Source organism: Trematosphaeria pertusa, assembly GCF_010094035.1.
Source record: "Trematosphaeria pertusa strain CBS 122368 unplaced genomic scaffold BU26scaffold_4, whole genome shotgun sequence".
In the NCBI taxonomy this organism is placed as follows: Eukaryota; Fungi; Ascomycota; class Dothideomycetes; order Pleosporales; family Trematosphaeriaceae; genus Trematosphaeria; species Trematosphaeria pertusa.
The window spans coordinates 655,255-676,530 of record NW_022987215.1 but is presented as its reverse complement, the minus strand read 5'-3'; the positions used below and the strand labels follow the sequence as shown (position 1 = coordinate 676,530).

At 55.5% G+C, this 21,276-nt stretch overlaps 6 protein-coding genes across 6 annotated transcripts; 3 read left to right on the top strand and 3 right to left on the bottom strand.

Moving 5' to 3' along the window:
• Window positions 1–432: 432 nt before the first annotated feature.
• BU26DRAFT_422603 (uncharacterized protein) lies at window positions 433–1,990 on the bottom strand (the record flags this gene model as incomplete). The annotated part of the gene is made up of 3 exons (XM_033823471.1): window positions 433–1,391; window positions 1,450–1,752; window positions 1,810–1,990. 3 exons carry the CDS (start codon window positions 1,988–1,990, stop codon window positions 433–435), a joined length of 1,443 nt encoding a protein of 480 aa, XP_033686849.1.
• A 2,782-nt stretch (window positions 1,991–4,772) lies between these two features.
• On the bottom strand, window positions 4,773–5,593 carry BU26DRAFT_246001 (uncharacterized protein). Its single transcript, XM_033821074.1, has 2 exons — window positions 4,928–5,593; window positions 4,773–4,880 (listed from the first exon to the last, which is right to left on the bottom strand). Exon 1 carries the CDS (start codon window positions 5,448–5,450, stop codon window positions 5,007–5,009), a length of 444 nt encoding a protein of 147 aa, XP_033686848.1. The 5' UTR covers window positions 5,451–5,593; the 3' UTR covers window positions 4,773–4,880; window positions 4,928–5,006.
• Window positions 5,594–5,747: 154 nt separating this feature from the next.
• On the top strand, window positions 5,748–7,620 carry BU26DRAFT_516593 (Clavaminate synthase-like protein). The gene is made up of 4 exons (XM_033828362.1): window positions 5,748–6,107; window positions 6,158–6,286; window positions 6,371–6,387; window positions 6,447–7,620. The coding sequence occupies exons 1-4, from the start codon at window positions 5,937–5,939 to the stop codon at window positions 7,174–7,176; spliced, it is 1,047 nt and encodes a 348-aa protein (XP_033686847.1). The 5' UTR covers window positions 5,748–5,936; the 3' UTR covers window positions 7,177–7,620.
• On the bottom strand, window positions 7,296–10,428 carry BU26DRAFT_245755 (uncharacterized protein). Its single transcript, XM_033821072.1, has 7 exons — window positions 10,193–10,428; window positions 10,080–10,144; window positions 9,752–10,028; window positions 9,079–9,704; window positions 8,747–9,017; window positions 8,614–8,694; window positions 7,296–8,556 (listed from the first exon to the last, which is right to left on the bottom strand). Exons 2-7 carry the CDS (start codon window positions 10,131–10,133, stop codon window positions 7,415–7,417), a joined length of 2,451 nt encoding a protein of 816 aa, XP_033686846.1. The 5' UTR covers window positions 10,134–10,144; window positions 10,193–10,428; the 3' UTR covers window positions 7,296–7,414.
• Window positions 10,429–11,815: 1,387 nt separating this feature from the next.
• Window positions 11,816–14,757, top strand: BU26DRAFT_245966 (uncharacterized protein). The gene is made up of 2 exons (XM_033821073.1): window positions 11,816–12,707; window positions 12,760–14,757. Exons 1-2 carry the CDS (start codon window positions 11,975–11,977, stop codon window positions 14,421–14,423), a joined length of 2,397 nt encoding a protein of 798 aa, XP_033686845.1. The 5' UTR covers window positions 11,816–11,974; the 3' UTR covers window positions 14,424–14,757.
• A 1,535-nt stretch (window positions 14,758–16,292) lies between these two features.
• On the top strand, window positions 16,293–20,018 carry BU26DRAFT_590144 (uncharacterized protein; the record flags this gene model as incomplete). The annotated part of the gene is made up of 2 exons (XM_033834753.1): window positions 16,293–19,089; window positions 19,165–20,018. 2 exons carry the CDS (start codon window positions 16,293–16,295, stop codon window positions 19,593–19,595), a joined length of 3,228 nt encoding a protein of 1,075 aa, XP_033686844.1. The 3' UTR covers window positions 19,596–20,018.
• Window positions 20,019–21,276: the final 1,258 nt, after the last annotated feature.

The window sequence follows — 21,276 nt, the reverse complement described above, 5'->3', positions numbered from 1 at the left end:
GGCTGGAGCCCAAACAGATGAACCTAGGGTATATAAACCCTTCCACCAGTCCTCTTCATCCCTTCTCCACGACACCCTCAGCGGTGAGACCACTTTAAAAGATACCAGCACCACGGCAATGTGCCACGGCGCCACTAAAACAGCGCCAATATCATGCATGTCTGCCTCGAGAAGACAGAGGAGCCGCTCTTGATGCTGCGTTCGAGATCGGATTTTTAATTACAAAAATAGTGGACTAAAAGATTCAAAGGTCGATGCGCATGAGTCTGCTGCAGTCGCCCTAATATGAACAATAAAAGCAAACTCCGAGACGACAGAAGCGGCGGAACGGTACAAAAGCGACCGTACTTAAACAGACCATGTTCGAGAAAACGGCCCCAACAGACTCAGGTCCTTCCTCTCCCTCCTCCCATCCGCATCCCAAACCCAAGCCTACAACCTCGCCCTCGCCTCCAAATCCGGAAAATCATCCCACGCCCCCTCTATCCCCGGCCACCTGACCCATCTCGCCACAACCCGCACAACCTCGTCCTCATACCCCAGCGCCTCCCCATAAAACTTGCTCAGCTTCTCCGGCACCTTGTATCCCGGATCCTGCATCCTCTCCACAGAATCCATAGTCATATGCGCTATTTGCAAGAAATCTTTTTGCGCGAGGGGTAATTCCGGGTTGGCGGTATGAGAAGCAGACAGATTGCGGGCGCCGATTAGAGCGCGTATGAGTTTCGCCGTATGTCCGTCGTCAGGGTAGCGTATTGCGCGGGATACGACATTGTCCCAGCCTCCGGGGGCTTTAGGCTTGTAGTCCGTGACGCGATCCAAATAGAGGGTCGGACATGCGCACGCCGCGTATATAACTAGATCCATCCAACCCTTCCAATTCAGCAGTCTGGCCTTCTGCTCCAGTGTCAACCAGTGCAGCCGCATGAACACGGGGTAGAAAACGCCGAGGTTCACGCTGTGCATCATGAAGAAATCCATCGCTGGCTCTTTGGCGGGGTGTTGGGCTGCGGCTAGCGTGTACGCGCATAGGTTTGCCATTTCCGCGGTTTTGTACGCGATGTCTTCTTGCGTGGGTTCGACGCGCCATTGGGCGAGGAGGGAGGATAGCTGGGGCCCGGCGTGGGGGATGAGGGCGTCGGTGACACGGTTTAGCACGGCCCCTGTTTTCGCGGCGGCGGCGAAGATGGGATCGGTTTGCAGTGTTTGCAAGATGGAGAGCATAGATTTACGGGGCGTGTCGGGGTGGGAAGAGAGATGCTGTTCGATGGAGAGCAGGATGGGGAGCGGCCAGTTGTCGTGGACGCATGCGCCAGCGAGGGATTCGGCAACGAGGCAGGGTTGGTTAAATTCGAGGGAGAAGCCGAGGTGGATGATGGGATGTAGGAAGCCTTCAGGGAGATCAGCGACGCATTATGGAGTGCTGAAAGAGTAAATAGGAAGTGATACCGGAGTGCATCCGTCCCAGCATATCATCGGCTCTCTCATCGCCTTTGAAAACATACTCCTTCAATACTTCTTCAGCCCCCCTCTCCGCAATTTCATCCTGGAAGAAATGCAAATAGTCGTTATAAAACTCCGACTTCCCCAGACACTCTCTAAAGAATGCAGGGTCCCTCATCTTCACCAAAGTCTCGGCATTATGATGGAAATGCGGGAGTTGGAACGTCTTGTTCAGGTCGTACGCAGTCTGCATTTCCGCTGGAGAGGCGCCAAGAGCCCACAGAGTGCATAACTGGTGAACGATATGATCTACAAACTTCGTGTCACAATCCCAGGCCATAGTGTTGAAGAGCACCGGAGACTCACTGTGAAGTCCCACTTGTTTATGGAAGTACGTGTGGTACTTGGCGTGATTCAGCATTAGCAAGTCGGAGGCCGTATCCGCGCTCTCTCTCGTCAACCCTTCGACGTGCGTGTAGCCTGGCGAGTGCTCGGTGGATAGCTGGACATTATAAGGAGTGGCACCAGATGGAAGCGTGCTTTTCATGTTGCTCTGTTGGGCGGATATGTTTGCGGGAGCCATTGTGTTGGTCTACAACCGGCTGGACGCTAGTAGTAGTTGTAGACCTGAAGAAAGGGCACTGTAATCAATTACCAGCTATGAAGAAGTCCTCAACCTCTTTATGTCTCCTCAATCGCATATCGCATCAACAATATCCGGAGAGGGATCGACTATCGACGAGTCTCGTTTTTTGTACCGACACTTAGGCCACTGACGTGATATTGTCAGCGCTATCTCATAAGGCCCGCAAACTCGTACGCACCAGTTTAATTTCTAGCTTCAGCAGCAATCGCGCGCTGCATCTCTCGCAGCAACGCACCCAAAAGCAGGTGGGTTTAAAGTTGGGCGTTCGGCCTAACTCGTACGTATATGCGGGTGTCTGCGAATAGGTAAGCCCCCGCATTTATTCCCCGCTCCGTTAATACGAGGAGATGAGGGGTGATCATCTAGGTGGAAGGTGTCTTCCGTGCACCGCTATTGGCGGTGAGCTTTTGCGCTTTATGCGCTTCCGCAAGTGGACTACTTGGGAGTCGGAGTTAGCTGATCAAAAGCCAAGCTGTCGAACGATTGAAGCTGGTAGCGCTTTGATCTCCGGGAGCGCTAATTGGAAAGATCGGGAAAGTAAAGATGTATACGGGAATCAGCCCTGTAAACAAAGCGTCAGCCAGCGTTGAATAATCCAAGGTTCAGCCAGACTGTGATTGGAAGCTCGAGCGGAGAAAGCACATTCGACATATCATTGTATCTTCCTCCTTTTCCGGCGCATAAATCCACTATCTGTTCCGTAACTAATCTCACAAAATGTCCTCAGGCCTGCTCGGCTAGGCGTGATGCGCATTTACGCTGTTTACGCATCGTCCCTCGGTAGAGGAATGCCACGGCGGTCTGAGTCCTCGATGCGATTGCACTAATTGCTCTTGCTTTCCAATTCCAAACGTGCTTGATCGCTCTTCACCTATCGCCGAACACTCAGCCACTCGCTCGCTTGGATCCAGTATTTCTTCTCAGAATCTTTCAGCACATTACCCGCATTCTTCACACCCTCAAACACGGCATCCCAGAGCCCAAACGCCTTCTTTAGGTCTCCGACGATGTCCTCGGATTGTGGAAAGTAGCGATTCGATGTTGTCTCCTGCACACGTACTTTGGCTTCCGGCGAGGACGGATCCGGGTCATTGAAGAGCTCGTCAAGGTATGACTTCACGGCGATGCTGAGAGCGCAGTTGTTCGGCAGGAGGAAAGGTAGCCTGCTGGGCAATTAGCATTATACTGAGGCGGATTCTGAACGACCCACTTCATGGCGATCTCAGGGAGATTAGGAAGATCACGCTTAGCGGAAGCACTCATGAACATGTTCGTGGCAGCAACTTCCACGAGGTCTCGCAAAGTCTGCCGGACAAGGTTGATGATTGAGTTGTAACCGAGCAGATGGTGGCTTAGAGGACCTGTGAAGCCGATCGGCCTGTGGCGTAGGCTGCCAAGCCCAGCAACGCGAGAGATTAAGAGATTGAATTGCCTGTCCTTCTCTGCACAACCGTTAGCGCCGGAACATCTAGCGAATCATGGGTTACTAACGTTCGCCGCGCATAGGGGCGCCATTATAGTTGAACATCTCAACATCGCCATTGAGTATACCAAGGCGGAGGAGTTCTACAGCGACGACGGCAGCTTCCTCTAGCTCGGAATTGCCCTTGAGGGCAGCGATGGTCGTCGCCAGAACCTTGCCCCAGGCAGTCAGATTATGATTCGTATCGACATACTCTCGCAGGGCGAGGAACCGCCAGATCGAATTGTATAGAATCTCGTCGGTCGTGCTGAGAGGCTGAATGATGTCAGGTCAGGTCTAAGCTAGGTAGCAAACGAACTTACATTATTTACGTCCTTTTTAGAGACGGTTCTTGAAGCAAAGTCCGCGTTTTGTAGCGACAATACAGCTGAGCCAATGTGCCCGCATGGCTGCGAATGGTCAGTAAGCAGGTAGACGCTAGGAACACAGCACACTTACCTGGTGCTTGGAGACGGTGTCCCTGAATGTGGCCTCCTTAACGTTCCATGTGTCCACAATCCTTCGCCACTCGGGAAGTCCCCTCATACTAATGGTGCTTGAGACTGGCTTTCCACTGTCTGAATCAACCCGGAACCAGCACTTCAGGTCGAGATCCTTGTGCTGGTACCAGTTGTGAAGGGAGGATGATAGGAGGTTGATCGCCGTTGTCCGCAATGGGGTGAGCTTCGTGCTGACAAGGTTCTGATAGTGCGGAGAAACCCCTCCATCCACTGGCGGAGCTTCGATTATTTCGCTGCTTGCGCGCCAATTGAGAATGCGCGAGTTGATGAGGCCTCTTGACAGATAGTAGTAGACCTCCTCAGGCAGCCGCTGCCCGATGAACGCGTGCGAATCGTTTGGAAGCTGACCCTCCAGCATAGGTTCGATCTTGCCTTCAGCTGTCAGGACAGGATGGTGTTTCACCGCCAGCCGTGCCCTGCGGTACCGGTCGACATAGTTTGATTGCTTGAACCGCGGGTCGTCAGAATTGCTCAAGACCACCGATATGCCTGACCTTCCTCCGCTCATTATCATCTCGATTGCTCCGATCGGCTTTGACAGCTTATTCCGGGCGGGGGAATCGAGGCTCGGCAGGGTAGGCAAGAAATGGGTTCCAGCGAGGATGCAAGCGTCAACGAATACGTCGTCAGCGATATCTGCGTTGTTCACGTATTTCCTCAGATCCGCGACACAGTTTCCGCGCCTGATCCACTTGAATGTGCCAGCTTCGAGGTCCCAGGATGTGATGACCCTGTCACAGTCGAAGAGGAGGAGCTCGGACGACCCGGAGATAGCCTGCACCTCATTGCGCTTATCAAGATACGCGAGCTAGTCTGTGTCAGTGGGTGTATCGAGGCGAAGAGTGGATACGGTACCTGAGCCCATGCGCTGTACGGCGCGACTAGGAACGGAACTTTCCTCTCAACTAGGATGGACTGCAGCGCGCGAAAGAGGTCATCCGGCGTGACATAGGCTGATGAGTGTCAGTTCGTAACAGCAGCAAAAAGAGTCGGGGTTCTGACAAGATTCACCAAACCTGACGACTGACTGCTCTGCGTCGTGGCTGTCGTACAAGCTCCAGGCAGCTGCAATGGCTGCGGCGCCCTCCTGCCTCTGTCGGAACGGGTCGTCCTGCTGTGCGAGATCTAGGCCACTAAAGACGAAGAATGGCTGTATCTGGTAGCTGGCGAACTTGTTCAGGTCCTCCTCAATGTGCGGCCTGAAGGCGAGGTGTAAGCCTCCCAGCGCAGGTACGAGCGGCTCTTTTGCACGGGGATGATTTAGTATGCGGTTCTTGAGGTATTCGGCGGCCTCAATGCCCACGCGAAGGCCTCTCAGCTCCTCCAGCTGCGACGCCTCGCCGAGCACATTGTTCCACGTCTCGAAATCGCGGATCATGGCGAACGGCGCCGAATTTCGACTTTCGAGTATGGGTCAAGGAGCGTGAGGAATGTCTCCGCGCAGAGCTGCCGAGCCGATCGAGTGCGGCAGACCTCCAGCGACACGGAGGCGGGCGAGAAGGGAGTGTCTGGAGAGACGGTGGGGAAAATGTAGAAAGACAGGCGAAGTTGGAGCTCTCGCGGTTAGAGCTTCGTGCTTGGCGCGCGCCAGCCCTGTGGACACGCGCTAAACTCTTTTTGGGCCGTTAGCCCAGGTACCGTAGGACAACGCCTCTCGGAGCTGCCCGACATCCCACTCATCCCGTTTTCATCATATCGTTCGATAATCGGCTTGCCGTGGTACTCCTATATATATTCCCTTCTTCAGAAACTCTTTTAGTTTCAGTTGGGATTCCTTGCGATTCGAGCTCACTCACTGGTGCTTATCGTCCCTAGTCTACACTGTCAGCACTTACTCCACGGTATTCTTACAATCAGGTCCACCATGCCCCATTCAGAATTGCAAGACGCTGGAATCCCAGTCATCGACATATCGGATCCGTCGCCGGGAGTAGCCCAGGAAGTTTTAGACGCCGCCTCCACACATGGCTTCCTCTTTATCAAAAATGACGGCGTAACGATATCGCCAAAGGACATCCATGGAATGTTCGAATTGGTAATAACAGCTATTTCTATCTAGCTCATTTCGTTGCTGACCATCTCTAGTCGCGTCAGTACTTCCAGCAATCTCCAGACCAAAAGGCTGAATACGCCTGGGGCTCCGAAAAGGCTGGAGGCAAGAACCGCGGATGGGTGTCCATGCAAGGCGAGGCTCTTGATCCTAAAGGGCAGAAGGTACGAATGGAAAGTTTCATTGATATTGTAATCCGAAATGTCTTCATCTCAGAATTGACTGTCTTAGTGCTAACTCCCTCCCAGCAAGGCGACCCCAAAGAGTATCCCACCTCCCACCTCCCATCTCCCCCTCCTCCTCACCCAACTCACCAACCCACAGAGCCTTCAACATAGCCGAGCCATACCCAAAGCTCCAACCCCTTCCACCTCCCTTATCAGACTCTTCCGATCTCATCAGCCGCTTCCAAACCTCCTGCCACACGCTCTGCACCAACATCCTCACCCTCCTCGGCACCGCGCTCTCCATACCCTCCTCCCAAGGCGGCAGCTCCTGGTTCTCCACGCGGCACGACCAATCGCGCGGCCCGTCCGGCACCATCTTCCGCATGCTGTACTACCCCAAGTCTTCTGTTCCCGAGGACGGTGCATCTATCCGGGCAGGCGCGCACTCTGACTACGGATCGGTGACTCTCCTGTTCAGACTGCCTGGTCAGCCTGGACTTGAGATTCTGAAAGAGGATAGCAGTTGGGCGCCTGTGCCTGTTAACCCTTTCCCATCGACCCTGACGGACCCGCCGATCCTGGTCAACATCGGCGACTTGCTGTCCTTCTGGACGAACGGCATGCTGAAGAGCACGGTGCATCGCGTGACCTTCAGCGGTGGGGGCGAGGAGCGGTATAGCATGGCATATTTCTGTCATCCGCTCGATGATGCGAAGTTGGAAGCCGTCCCTAGTAAAGTCATCGAGGACTTCGGTGACACAGGCGCTCAGGAGTTGAAGAGTCAGAGGGAAAGGCTAGGACTGGATGCGGACGGGGAGAGTGAGGTGCTCACTGCCGGGGAGCACTTAGCGAGGAGGCTGAAGGTCACATACGGATTGAAAGAGTGAGCATGGTAAAATTCGGCGGCATAATGAAACAGTGGTATGAGCAACGAACGCTTTGTTAGATACGATTGATTGATGGTCTCTATGCTTCCGCGTGTTATTGACGCCGCGCTATGCATTACCCATAACGCCTGGCTTGCTATGCGTCACCTTCCTTTAACCCAAGATAACCGCCTTTGTGCATTTTCATCCAAAGTTGTACATCTCTTCCACCGCATATCTCACACCCATCAATATGTAATCATCCCCTCCTCTTCCTACTCGCCCGGCCTAATCCGGCATCACTTGCCCCATCCCTCACGACCCCGATCCCTTCAAGGACATTGCTCTCTTCGACCTTCCCACCCATCGCTTTAATCATCTTCTCTCTTGCCCTCTGAGCTCCCGGCGAATCCCACCCGAGCTCCTGGCTAGGCTGATACCCCTCGAACACTTTCTTCTCCTCGCCCTCTTCTTCCGCTCGCGAACTCGTTCGCGAAAGGAACTCGTCAACGCTTGATGGGTTTGACCGGGTAGACTGAGCGCGTCCGAGAGAACGTGGTTTTCGGCGACCAGACTCTTCGTTGGGAGGGTTCGTTGGGATCTTGCGGTTCGCGAGAAGCTTCGACATTATGGAGGAGTAATCCTTCTCTGGAAGTTTAGACTTGGGCTCTTCAGTGTGCGGTTCAGGGTTAGGCAGGACGGAGTCATCCTCCCCTGCGGGTATCACGGAGTCTGGTGTTGGTCCCCTGCCTAGCTTCGACTTCCGCGGAGCTGGTGCCGGCATAACCGGCGCATCTGAGATGGAGTTCGAGCGCGTAGAGTTTGTCTTCATATTTAGATGAGCGGTCGAGCCTGTTGAGGAGGTCGAACGCCTACGTGGGGAGTTTACGCTGGGGTTGATGTCTTGCAGTGGTAGTGAAGCTGGGCCATCGAAGCCGCCTATAGGCTGCGCATCCTGCTCTAAACTCAAATCATTAGTGCTTGTATTTGGATTAGTAGACGATCCTGTCGTAGACATTGGTGTAGGTCCAGAGAGTGCAAGATCGAGCGTGCCAGGACGCCGTGCACCACCACCCCTGGGTTTGGTTCCGTGTTTTGCAGACTGCGCCTTCTTCTGGCGGAGCTTGAGACTGTCTTCTTCAGAAAGCGGAGCTGTAGGAACCTCCTTGAAGGAAGCCTGAGGCTTTTGCTTCGGCTTCTGCGGATGAGGCACGATTGTGTTTAGTAGGTAGGTGTCATAGGGCTGTGCTTCGCCACCGCGTATGCAATCCCACAGCCAAGTCGCGTGCACAGCCGGAATGTGCTTATCGGTCGCGAATTTGAATTTGTCGGGATTGGGCTTCCGTGTGTGACAGATCATGACGGAAGTTTTGAGGGACAAAATCTCATCGTACGTGGCCCCTGCAGAAAGTCAACAAAAGTGCAGCACAGCGGAGGCAGTGCCCACGTAATCCTTACCCATGAGTGCAATTGCTTTCGTCACGTGGAGAAGCTCGATGCCAGTAAAGCCTGTGATATTGATCGTCAAGCCGTCAAACCCTGAGACGTCAGCTTTGCTGGTGGCCTTGCTGGGAAAGTTCGGAGTACTGACCACTAATACTGAGTTTACTGAAAGGCCTGCATAGAACGTTGTCTGCGGGGTCCACTAGGCATTTTCCGTGTAGACAGCGCTCGACCCACCAATTGGTGACTAAGATCATGCCTTCCGCTCCTCCCGGAAGCGGTGCGAGGTCAAGCGGCACATCTTGGGGTATCACGAGATAACCCCTTCTAAGATCATCCGAGGAAAATTTGTTGAGTTCTGCAGATTCGCGAATCACAATCGCTCCGTTGCCGTCCAAGTGCTCGCGCAGAATGTTGGTCTGAGTATGCGTCAGCTTGGTCTGGAATCACTAGAATCGGCAGCGGCCGGCAATGGCATACTTTGCTCTGGTCGAAACCGTGCGCGAACACCAACCGTCCTTGGAAAATTCCGTTTTCGTCAGGGAGGGGCCGACGAGGGCGAAACGCAGAGTCGTCCTCGGGCTGCGCATCATCTTGCGCTTCCGCCTCTGCACTTGGCGCATCTGTCGGTGGTACGTCTTGCTTAGCAAAATTGTTATCCGTCCAGTCATCCTCCTCATTCTTTTTCCTCTCTAAGCCAGCTGCGGTAATGCCAGCCCACAAGGCCTCGCTTTGGCTCCCCATTCGGGAGCTCGCAGAGCGCCGTAGTTTTCGTCGCAGGGGATTTAAAATCTGGGCTTGCTCTGTATCTCGCATGCGCTTGCCCAAAGTAGGCGATGTGCTCTGCCGACGATCCCATGCGCCTTTCCCACGTTCTTCAGCCGGCATCGTAGGATGATAGCAGTTTTCGTCCAGCGCCATGCCTCGTTCTTTGCTCTGCTCAAACCACTCCCAGCTTACTACTTTCATCCTCCAGTTGACGGCGTGCTCGTACTTCTTGCCAGACGGGGTGGCTGCGATCAGGTGAGTGATGTTTTTGGTCAAGTCGCCGTGGTATTCCGCGCCGTTCTGCACGACGGTGTCCTGTATGAACTTTCGCTGCTCCGCTATGCGCTGTCAGCACCATTCCGTCCCATGACCATTGTGACCGTACGATTGTCAAAGCCAGTGAGGCATATTTTGAGCCCGTAGAATGTCGGCAGCCGGTACTTCTCCTCGAGCTCCGCCACGTCGACGTCGTCACCCTCCATCCACACTGTGCGTAGTGCCTCGAGCCATTGCGGCAGGAGGACCTTGACGTCCTCGCGCGACTTTGCGACGTAGCGGTACTTGGCGCTGTTGATGTTGCCGACGACGAGGTGCGTGACGTCCGAGGTGAGGTCGAGCTTGATGGTTGCGCCCATCTGCGCGCCGATGGCTGCGAGCTCTGCCTGTCATGCGGTGTCAGCGTGAAGCCCCGCGATATCTACGGAGGTACCTACGCGCTGCTCGGGGGCGATGGAGGTGCAGCACAGAACAGCCCCGGCGAGGGGCATCTGGCTCGTTCCTGGGTCCTGTGAGCGTGGAGTCGACATAGTTGAGTGCCGGGACGGACAGACCATATCCCCCAATGGCGCCATCCATCGTCGTCGAGGTTGATGCATCGAAGTCGCGCCTCGCTGCTCGGGCAATGCAACATCGCGTATCAAAGCTTGGCGAGCCAGACGCGTTGCGGGGAGCGGTCACGTGAGCGTAATTTAGACTCAACATCGGGGGAAGCCACAACGGCGCATCACCGCCACATCGTTCGAGATCTGCCGCCGCCTGCCGTGCCATCTCCGAGATTCGCGGCCTCGCCACTTCGAGGCGTGCCTGCCGACCTACCCACAACTGCGTCTTTTTCTGAATTAATATGACGCATTCATCGGTTCAGGATTGCTTAATCGCTGGGCTGCGCCGGAGAAAGCTTCTTTCTCGCCTCGCGCTCGGTGATGGCAAAGTGCAACTCGCCGACTGTCGCTGTCTATCGCTGTCGATCACCTCATGTCTGCCATGGGACTTTGGGGCACGACCAAAAGCAGGAACCCCCCGGCTGCCGATCACTGCGCGATTTGGGGCCCGCTTCTTCGTGACGTCCCAAAAGCAGGCATCCTGAGCTCGGGAATAACGCGTGATTTGCGAGGTCGTCCTGCCAACCCTCGCACCCGCCTTGCAAAACGCGGTGGGATGCTGCAGCCTCGAAAACAGGAAAGCCGTCTCATGACCCGGAGAGCCCCTGGTGATGGATGCACAGAATGCCAAAGCTTGGCCGTCTCCAGTGGTGATGTATGTATCGACCGTTCTGGTCTCGACCTCACATGAGGACGAGGCCGCCCAGGGTGGCTTAGTCGTGTGCCTTCGTCAGCCAGCTCGCACGACACCATCGCCATGCTGCAGGCCGCCGCACGGTGGTGTTGAGGGGCAGCCGTCCGGGGCTTCCCACAGGTCAACAGGACATTTGAGATGCCGAGCAATCCGACCTCGGGTGGCTAGACTGCTTGTGGTGAGGGCGCAAAGAGTGCCCTGCCCGTGTGTGAGTGCCTTGGATCGTGAAAGCCCGCCCGGGTGACGTATTTGGCGTCCGGCGCTTCCATCTCAGCAGCTGTCGACCTCACGCCTAGAAAAGTGGCCGCGTCGTCCACGGTGTTCCCAGAAACTGCACCCCCTTTTGCCTGCGCCGACGACTGAGATGGTGCACAGTCTTGACGCCGCCATCACTGAATAATCCGCGCTATCGCCGCGTGCACCGCCTCTCCGCAGCCAATCCTCCCCGCCGACGCCTCTCTAAACCCCACACACCCGCGTCATCCGCTTCCCTGCGCGTCGACCACGGCTCATCTCTGCCCTGGTTTGGCAATTCATAACGGCCCTGTTCCGCGAGCTCTTTAACTCGCCGGCCCCTGCAATCTGCTGTTGACCTGGCACAGCACTGCCCATCAAGCCAGCGCACCACGTACTGAGCAGGGTATTCCCGCACGCTTCCGCGCACTGAACGTTGACCGCTCCACTCCCGGCTGCACCAAGGCAGGTGCCCAACCATTTGAACCTACCATGCCCGCAACGCTCCTGACAGTCTTTTGACGTGTGTGAGTCCCTGTCTCATTTCGTTTGTCTTTGTTCCGCAAGGAGCACTCCACTGCAACCCCTTCCCGAAGCATCAACCATGGGCATGGCTATGCTACCGTAGCCAGGAAGCCCTTTGTACCCTCTCATGACTTTAATGAGTCGCACAAAGCCGTCTGTTTTCGATCTTCACGTCTCCTGCTTCTTATAGTATTTCTCCACGTCTCCCAAATGTTCCTCGCCTCGTAGCTGCCGGAGCCGCTCGCAATCGATCTCTGCTTACACCTTGTCCGCCATGACAGAGTTCCATCACGTCTATACCGATCGCGGACGCCTCTCCTACATCCCCGAGCATTTACACGACCCTTCACGCGCACGTCGCGGCCTCTTTCAAGGACGGAATCGACGGCCGCACCGCATCCACATCGCTCACGTTGCGCCCGACCCTACCTTATATCGACGCCAGACTAGCAGCAAGTCGTACATCGTAGAAAAGCTGGCGGGTCCGCGGGATAACGCCAAACGTTTCCTTCGTTCCTTCATCGACTCCCACTTCGCTGCGCCCCACCAGCAGCCGACCGAATCCACATCGTCTCGAACATCCACAAGCAGTCGTAGAGCCTCTCTTTCGTCTCCTCCCGAGAGCCGGCGGTGGTCGTGGGCCACAGGCGAGATGCGGTCGAGTCCAAGGAGCTCAAATAGCACGCTTGCCGTGGTGGGCGGCCCGCGTCCTGCCTTGGTAGATCACCGATCGTCTGGGAGGTCATCAGCGAAGAGCGTGATGAGTAGCAGTGTAAAGCCAGTCCCGGAGGAGAAGCCTCTCGCCTCCGGTAACGGCATCACTGTCGGCATCGCTCTTACTGAGCCGGTGCTGTTCCTGCAGGGCTTTGAGCACACAGAAAACTCATCTTCGGAACGGAGCACAGCTATGCTTCGCGGCACTCTGAATCTGCGCGTGACGAAGCCTGCAAAGATCAAGGCCATTACGCTAAAGTTCCGCGGGAAGGCAACGACAAAATGGCCTGAAGGTGAAATCCTTTCGCTCCAAATTTCTGCCCATGCGCTAATCAGAACATGAAGGCATTCCTCCCAAGAAGGTCGAGTTTGAGGAGACAGATAGCATTATGGGTCACACGTGGCCATTTTTTAATGCGCAATTCCCCACCGCGGAAGCTGGTCCCGGCGCTGACCGTGTTGAGCTGTTCAAAAGTCCGGCGAGCGCCCAAGCACAGAAAGGCCTATTTAGTGGATCGCCCAATAATTCGTCAACAAACTTGAGCACTAAGGACGCGAAGCGTTTGTCTCTCCAAGTAAACCAGTCGCGCAGTTTCGGAAAGGGCGAATCATCAACTAGCGGGCCTTCAGTCGCACAGAAGGGTTACAGGACCTTCAACCCGGGCGAGTATACGTACAATTTCGAACTACCCCTAGATAGCCATCTCCCTGAGACCATCGATGTCGAGCTTGGTTCCGTCAAATACGAATTGGAAGCGATCGTTGAGCGCGCTGGAGCCTTCCGTGCCAACCTCATGGGAACGAAAGAAGTAACGCTCATCCGTGCCCCAGCTGAAGGTTCCCTGGAACAGGTTGAACCCATTGCGATCAGCCGAAGCTGGGAGGACCAGCTGCACTATGACATCGTTATCTCAGGCAAATCGTTCCCGCTCGGAGCTCAGGTTCCCATCGCTTTCAAGCTGACCCCTTTGGCGAAAGTGCAGTGCCACAGGATAAAAGTGTTTGTCACTGAGAATATCGAGTACTTTTGTTCCAACAAGCGCGTGCATCGGATGGAGCCGGTCCGAAAAGTCCAGTTGTTTGAGAAGCGAGCAGACGGCCCTCCAACAAGTACGTTCCCAGGAAGCTCCATGAGGATTGTCTCCGGCGGTGGCGTTCCCTATGATCAAAGAGCGGCAGCAGCGAGGGGCGAAGAAGTCCAGGTGCAGGATCCGACCAACCTTTTGGGTGATCTCAGCACCGGTGATGCAGGCGTGGGGCCCACGGAGATGGAATTCAATGTCCAGCTTCCGAGCTGCCACAACATGAAGGATAAAGACAGATCTGCCAGGTTGCACTTCGACACCACGTATCAGAACATCCAGGTGCACCACTGGATCAAGATCGTCATGCGACTTTCGAAGCCCGACCAAAACGATCCAAGCAAGAGGCGGCATTTCGAGATCTCCATCGACTCGCCTTTCCATATTCTTTCTTGCCAAGCGACTCAAGCGAATACGGCTCTGCCGGCATACTCATCACCGGAACCCAGTAACGGAGCTGCGCGGATGCCCGAGTGCGGTTGTCCTGGGGCGCCTGTTCGGCGCACTTCACCCACCAGCTTTGTACCGACTTTGAGCTCATTATCGCGCTCAAGAGGCAACTCGGACGCCACGTTACCAAGTCCAGCTCTTGCGCGCCCACAAGCTGCCCACATCGGCGGACCCACAGACTCCCAGTTACAAAGACCGATACACCTTCTTCGAGCACCCTCGTTCAACCCACCACCGTTCGATGATGAAGAACCACCACCGCCTATAGAGACTCCCCCTCCGCTCTACGAAAGCATCGCTTCTCCCACTACCGGCTTGGCAGACTACTTCGCCAGATTATCTGACACGTACGACGAAGATAGTGAGGGGGAGGTAGGAGGAAGCCGCAGTCGTGTCGAGATACCCTTGACTCCGGGGAGTCGCGTTAACAGCAGGAGCCTGGACGAGCGGCGAACGTGGCTGCCCGTTGGGCATTAAGCTGGGCCTGACGGCGCCCGGGCGCCGCATCACGAACGTAATGACGACATTTATGTAAAAGGATCTTGGGGTACCTACTCGGGCGCGTATAGCCCTGGCGGCAGGGGCATAGCATTCTTGATTTCTTATGTCTAATTCCCAAGGTGATTTTTCGGGGTTGGTCAAAATGTGCTTTAGCTTGCATCCAGGATGGACCTGGAGGCGTCGTGGGTCGAAGCTTTATGGGCATATCCCGGTATCTATTGGGCACGCACTCGGGGATGGAGGGACCTGCTTTATGCTGGGCTGGCGACGTGGTGTTCGCTGAAGGCTAGGTGTTGTATGTAGTCGGATTGGCGTGGGGAGTTGTATATATTCTGGTACGTACAGGTACCTGGCATGTTTCTACTCGCCATGTCTCTCCTGTCTCAAATCTCCACGTCGCGCGCCCGACGCTGAAGGCTTCGAAAAAGCATCGTCCCGACCACGGCGTCTTGTGCCTGTCCAACGCAATCCGAACGACTCAGCTGCGCGTTGATTAGTCCATCGTACACCGCCGCAACTGGGCCCCCGGCGCAGCACCGCCCCTGATTTGCTGACTGAGGTGAATGATTCTCGGGCTGCAGATTCGCGTGCATTCTGCGCATCATGTGATGCACAAAGGGTCCAAAACTCGCTCCTGCACACGCTATGTCGGCGCGCTCAGCCAATCTACGCGATGCGGTATGTTTGTCAGACGCCCCACGCTGCAGGTCGACGAGGGGATAGCGCCCCCGTCACGTTGATGGCTTGCACGTGGCTTGCGGACTTTCTGGTCGGGAGAGTGAATGGGAGTGAGTGCGCGCAGTGCTCTGTGGTCGCGAGACCGGCTTTTGACGGCAGAGGCAATCCGCCACAAGCGCCTCAGATGAATATGTCTTCGTATCTTCTGCACCTCGCCGCCGAGCACTGCTGCGTTCGATAAGTGCGGCCGTGATGGAGGGTTCAAGGCGCGAGTACTGCGCTCGGCGATGGGCGAGTGCGTGCCGCGATTGGCCGCCTGTCTGGGCGCTGAGTGGAGGCGACGTGGGCCAAGGGTTCGTTTCTCACGCCAAGCGGCCCAGCACGATAATGCTGCACTAGTATTAAACACTGCCAGCATCCTTCGCTCAACCTTCGCTCATCGCCCGCCAACTCTGCACTCTCTGCGCTGCGAGCCTCTGCAGCGCATCTCCCGTCCTCCAAAGAGCCTTTGTGTCGCGCATTGGAGCGCAATTGAGCGAGTTCAAGCGTGGAAAGCGGATATCGCGGCAGCACACTGGCTTGCGATCTGGAGATTGACGAGCGGTTCCGAAGATCCAGCGCAGGTTGAGCTTCTCGGTCCCAAGCGTTGAAAGCGCCGCGGCGCGACGACTTGCCCAGCCTTTAAGCCTTTGTAAGCTCGCCAACTTCTTCCACCCGCGTCTTGGGCTTTCCGTTCCCTTCACTGTCTCATCGCTGACCTACGTTTCGTAGACACTCGGCGGCGACTACCACGCCCGCCTTCCCCTCCCTCCGCACCTGCACTGTTCGCACTTGACGAGCCTCTAGGGCATTTAGGGAGCGGCGACTGGGCGCGACCTTTCCATACATGCATTCAGCTGCGCATTCGACTTTTCTCGTTAGCGGCCGCCACTCTGGACGACACAGTCCCACCGCCGATATCCTTCCCACATAACCCCACCCGCACTCGTTAGGACACGCTCTCTATACTCTCTACGACTACGGTCGCACGCCCCATATCGCCTCCTTACCGTACCATAGGAGTGCCACAGTCCCTTATAGCAGACCCTCCGCTACGACCGCTTTGCTTGAGACCCGTCCCGCCAAAAGTAAAGACAAGCAACACAAGGTGGAACAAAGCACGTCACCATGGCGTGGGAGCATCTTTCCATTACCAAGCCGCACTTGGTGTACATCATCCTCGGCGGCTTCACCAGCCTGTTCATGTTGTGCTCCTCCATCATCAAGGAGCGGCTGTACATTGGCGAAGCTACCGTTGCAACAATATGTGGCATTATATTCGGGCCGCATGCCGCCAACCTGATAGACCCGGAAACCTGGGGTAATGTCGACCTGATTACCCTTGAGTTTTCCCGCATTGTCCTGGTCGTACAGTGTTTCGCTGTGGGAGTCGAATTGCCCCGCGCATACATGGAAAAGCACTGGCGGTCGGTTACATTCCTGCTTGTCCCTGTCATGACCTTCGGCTGGCTGATCACGAGTCTGTTCATCTGGTGGTTGTTTAAGGCTGAACTCAACTGGCTCGACAGTCTGTGCATTGCGGCATGCGTCACCGCTACCGACCCTGTCTTGGCCTCATCCGTCGTCGGAAAGGGCAAGTTCGCGAAGCGAGTTCCAAAGCATCTTCGGGATTTGCTCTCTGCAGAGTCTGGCTGCAACGACGGCATGGCCTTCCCCTTCGTGTACCTCGCTATTTACCTCATTCGCTACCGCCCCGACGCCAGCAAGGTCTCGTTCCATTGGTTCTGCTACACCATCCTTTACGAGTGTATATTTGGCGCCTTCTACGGCGTCTGCATTGGCTATGCCGCCCGCCGCGCAATCCGCTATGCCCACGAGAAAGACTGGATCGACCGCGAGAGTTTTCTCGTCTTCTACTTTGTCCTCGCACTCTTCTGCGCTGGCTCAGGAAGTATGCTCGGGATGGATGACCTACTGATAGGGTTTGCCTGCGGCGTAGGTTTTTCCAATGATGGGTGGTTTCTCGAAAAGACCGAAGAGGCTCACGTTTCTAACGTTATCGATTTGCTAATCAACTTGGCATTCTTCGTATACTTCGGCACCATCATCCCGTGGGATCTCTTCAACGCGCCGCTGATCGGAATTTCGCCCTGGAGACTCGTCGTCCTCGGCCTACTTGTCCTCTTCTTCCGCCGCATTCCCGTCATGCTTGCTCTTAAACCCCTCATACCGGACATTAAGACCTGGCGGGAGGCTTTATTCGCCGGACACTTTGGCCCTATTGGAGTCGGTGGCCTGTTCGTGGCTATTTTGGCGAGATCTGAACTGGAAACTGAGACTACGACACCGCTGGCTGTGCTACCAGAACCCGGTTTCGAACACTTGATCATCATCGAGATGATTTGGCCCATCACGTGCTTCTTGGTCATTTGCAGTATCTTGGTCCACGGAAGCTCTATTGCTGTCTTCACTCTTGGAAAGCACATCAACACGCTCACCTTAACGCTCTCATATACTCAGGCAAACGAAGAGGGCCCAAGCTGGATGGAACGCCTTCCCCGGATCCAGTCACGGTCTAAGTCATCCATGTCCCTTGGCCGCAGACCTTCGGAGTCCTCGGTGGATGAGAAAACAGAAGCGACCGGCCCGGGTTTGCTACCGCCAGTGGGAGTCCCTGGCCACTTTCTACGCCGCCAGAAAGAGGAGGAGAACTCAAGTCGGGCAAGCTCGCTACGCCCTACCGCTCGTCGTAGACGGTGGGACGCCGGTCGAGGTCCTGGTGGGCCTATCTCCCAGTCTGCCATCAAGCCTAGCAGGAGCAGTCGCGAGCCTGATGCTACATCACCATTACAGGACTCGGATACGCTAGCTGTCGCCAGCGATGAATCTCCTGAAGGTTCCGCAACGAAGGAGAAGCTCCAGCGCGAGGAATCTGAAGAGGAAATCTATCAAGAAGGCGACAAGACGGTCATCGAAGATGAAGAGGGCAACGTCCTTGGAGTCAGAGAGAGTCGCAAGGGTGAGACTGGTGATGCAAGGCTGGCCGAGGACAATGCCGAAGCACGCCGTCTTCAAGAAGAGAAGCATGTCGAGCATGGCGTTGCACAGACTGAGCATGGCGGGACAGCCGAGCAGGCGCCGGAAACGGCAATTAATGCGGTCAAAGACAGCGTAGAGCATCCCAACAAATGGCGCAAGCGAATGCAAAGCTTCTCAGGCTGGCATCACCATGGCGAAGGTGAGCCTGCGGCACCGCCTCCGACGCACAAACCTGCACAGAAGCGTGGTCCAGCGCTTGCCTATCAGTTCGGTAACACCATTATCGTTGAAGATGAGGACGGAGAAGTACTCAAGAAATACGACATTCCCGCTGCTGCAAAAGACCGTCCTACACCAGATCGCAAGGCGTCCATGGCGGAAACCGGTGGTCGTGCTATGCAGAGTCTCCGTAGGATGGGCACGTACATGGGAATTCCCGCTCCTCACGCCGACGCTGGTCCATCCGGGACTCCGGTTGTGCCAGTAGATGGAAAGAAGCCAACGAATGAAGACGACGATGACCGGATTCGATTCACTGTCACCGCTGGGGGGCGCAGGATGAGCAAGGCTGAATTCATTCAACAGATGTCGAAGCTCGACCCCAAAGCTCGCGCCAGGTTCGTGGAGGACAGCGATGTTCCCGATCCCGTTAAGCGCGAGGTAAGGGAGGACGCCAAAGACGCTGCACGCCGACAAGCCGCATCCGCTGCTCAAGTGCCCGCGGTCGTCGGAGAAGAAGGCCAAGCTGAGATACACAAAATCGAGTCACCGGACGCGGAGCACGAGCAAAGGAACCGCGGACCAGAGGGACTCACTCTAGTGGACAGCGACAACGAAGACATCCCCTTCCATTCTGTCAGAAAAGACCTCGCCAAATACTCGATGGATAATACCAGGGGTGAGACAGCTGCTCAGCGGCGTCGCCGTCTCGCAGGGCAGGCAACGGCAACGCAGGAAGAGCAAGAGCAAGATGAGGATGCGGATGAAGAGGAAACACCAGCCGAGCGGCGCCGCCGGCTTGGTGCCCTCCAGGGCTCTTCCTCCCCCGAGCGCAAGGACGGCCGCTCGGTCTCGCCCACGCATCCGACCAAGAGCCGCATGGACGAAGGCGAGACAGCCGCAGAACGTAAAAGGCGTCTCGGCGCTCTGGGAATGGGCGAGGACGACTCACCCGAGTCGGACTCGGAGGCTGAAGAGGCAGGCGATCCTCTTGAGACGGGTCGCGGCACGCAGCACCTGACGCAGCATCGGGGACAACAACAACAGGAGAGATTGGCGCCGCCTCGCGCCCCAGGTATCAGATTCGCGGAGCAGCCCCGTATCCCGACTAAGGATGAGCGGGCCGCTGCTGAAGCGGCAGAGAAGGATGCTGAGAGCGCGGAGAAGGCGTCAGGCTCGAAGAAGGGGCTCGGCCGGTTGAAGTGGAAGTGAAGTGGGTAGAAATTGGATCTTGGATCTTGGATCTTGGATTTTGGATTTTTGGGTTTTCGTTGATGCTATGTGACATGAGAAGTGCATTTAATGTCTTATGTCTCGCTGAAGTTCGCATAGCTTTACGGCATTTGCATATGGCGCAGGTGATGGTGGTGGCCGGCGTCGCCCTTTTGGGGCTTTCGAAGCATCGCATTTCAGCGTGCAGAAGAGATAGAGGAGCGGGTTATGAAAGATAGCTTACCCTTCTCAGAGCCCTGCCTACCGTTTAGGCTTGGCCATAGTCAGAGAAAAGTTAGCATTACGTGAGGACGAATACCCGGTCTTGATGCCGTAGCACTTTCGTCGAGGTCGACGGTTTAGTGGTTCGTTCATCGCTCTCGCGCTATAGAACGCAGCGGTTCTGAAGCCTAAGCACTATTTCCTGGTCTTTGCGTATGAAGCCACCTGGGAGATGTGCGCTTGAATATTCCGCCGACGGAACAGCCACCCTGGAGGCCTTCATGGGCGTATACAATAGCACGTATAACGCACGCAACGGCCACCCTAGAGGTCTTCGCGGGCATGTACAATAGCACGTATAGTTAGCTGTACAAGCAACCTCACGTGTACAGCGAGACCTTGATCCACAGAATGCTCTGCCGCAAGGGATGGATGGGTTCGGCGTGTTGTTGAGCGCGTATGCGTGGAAAGGGAGGCTCACGACGGCTTATGCAGCGTGCCGAGAGCAGCGGGCATATATGTTCCCGTTGCTGCGGGCATCTTCTCTGCGAATGACGCACTCAATGTGCTTGCCGGCTCATCTAGCGTGGTTTTCGTACGGGAGGAGAGCCTGTGGTGTACATGTTAGCAGTAGAAGAGGATAGATATTTCGTTGGGACTTTCACTTTGGTACGCGGTTGCCAGGGGGTCTTCAGCTATCTTTACTTTATCTAAACTACATAAGCTATCTACCTAGGGGCGAGCTAGGTACATGGTTGGAGGAGAAGAAGAAGATAGATATTCCGTTGAGGCAAAGGGGAATTAGACTTTGGTACGCGGGTACTAGGGGGTCTTCAGTTATCTTTACTTTATCAAAATTACATAAGCTATCTACCTACGAGCGCGCTAGGTACATGGTTGGAGAAGAAGAAGACAGAGAGAAAGAAGAATCCATAGCCTGCGGCCTGTAACGGCGATGGTGGGCGGCGCGAGAATTGATTGAGTAATGGTCTGCGTCGATGGAGGTGAAGTCTGAGAAGGATGGCGCTGGACGAGACGCTTTGAGCGAGATGTGGAGATCGAAGGGAGAGGGAGAAGATGATGGTTGGAGCGCAAGGGGGAAATTCTGATCGAAACGGAAGCGACTAAACCGCTGAACCTTTTGATGATACCCCTTCTGCCTGCGGAGTCTAGAATATCGCGTCTTTTTTGCTGGTACTGTATATGTAGTATGCTCGCATCTTCTTTATGACGAGGTCGAGCGAATTCATGACTGCGCTACTGCGCGCGCGCGCGAAACGGGAGCGACAGTTGTTGATGGAAGCGGAAGCGAGATGCTGATCGAAGTGGAAAAGATGATTGCTGATCGAAGGAAAAAAGTCTCCGGGATCGCAGCAAAAAGAGTTTGTGATCCAAGCGGAAGAGAGAGTTGTTGATCGAAGCGGAAGAGAGAGTTGCTGATCGAAGCGGAAGAGAGAGT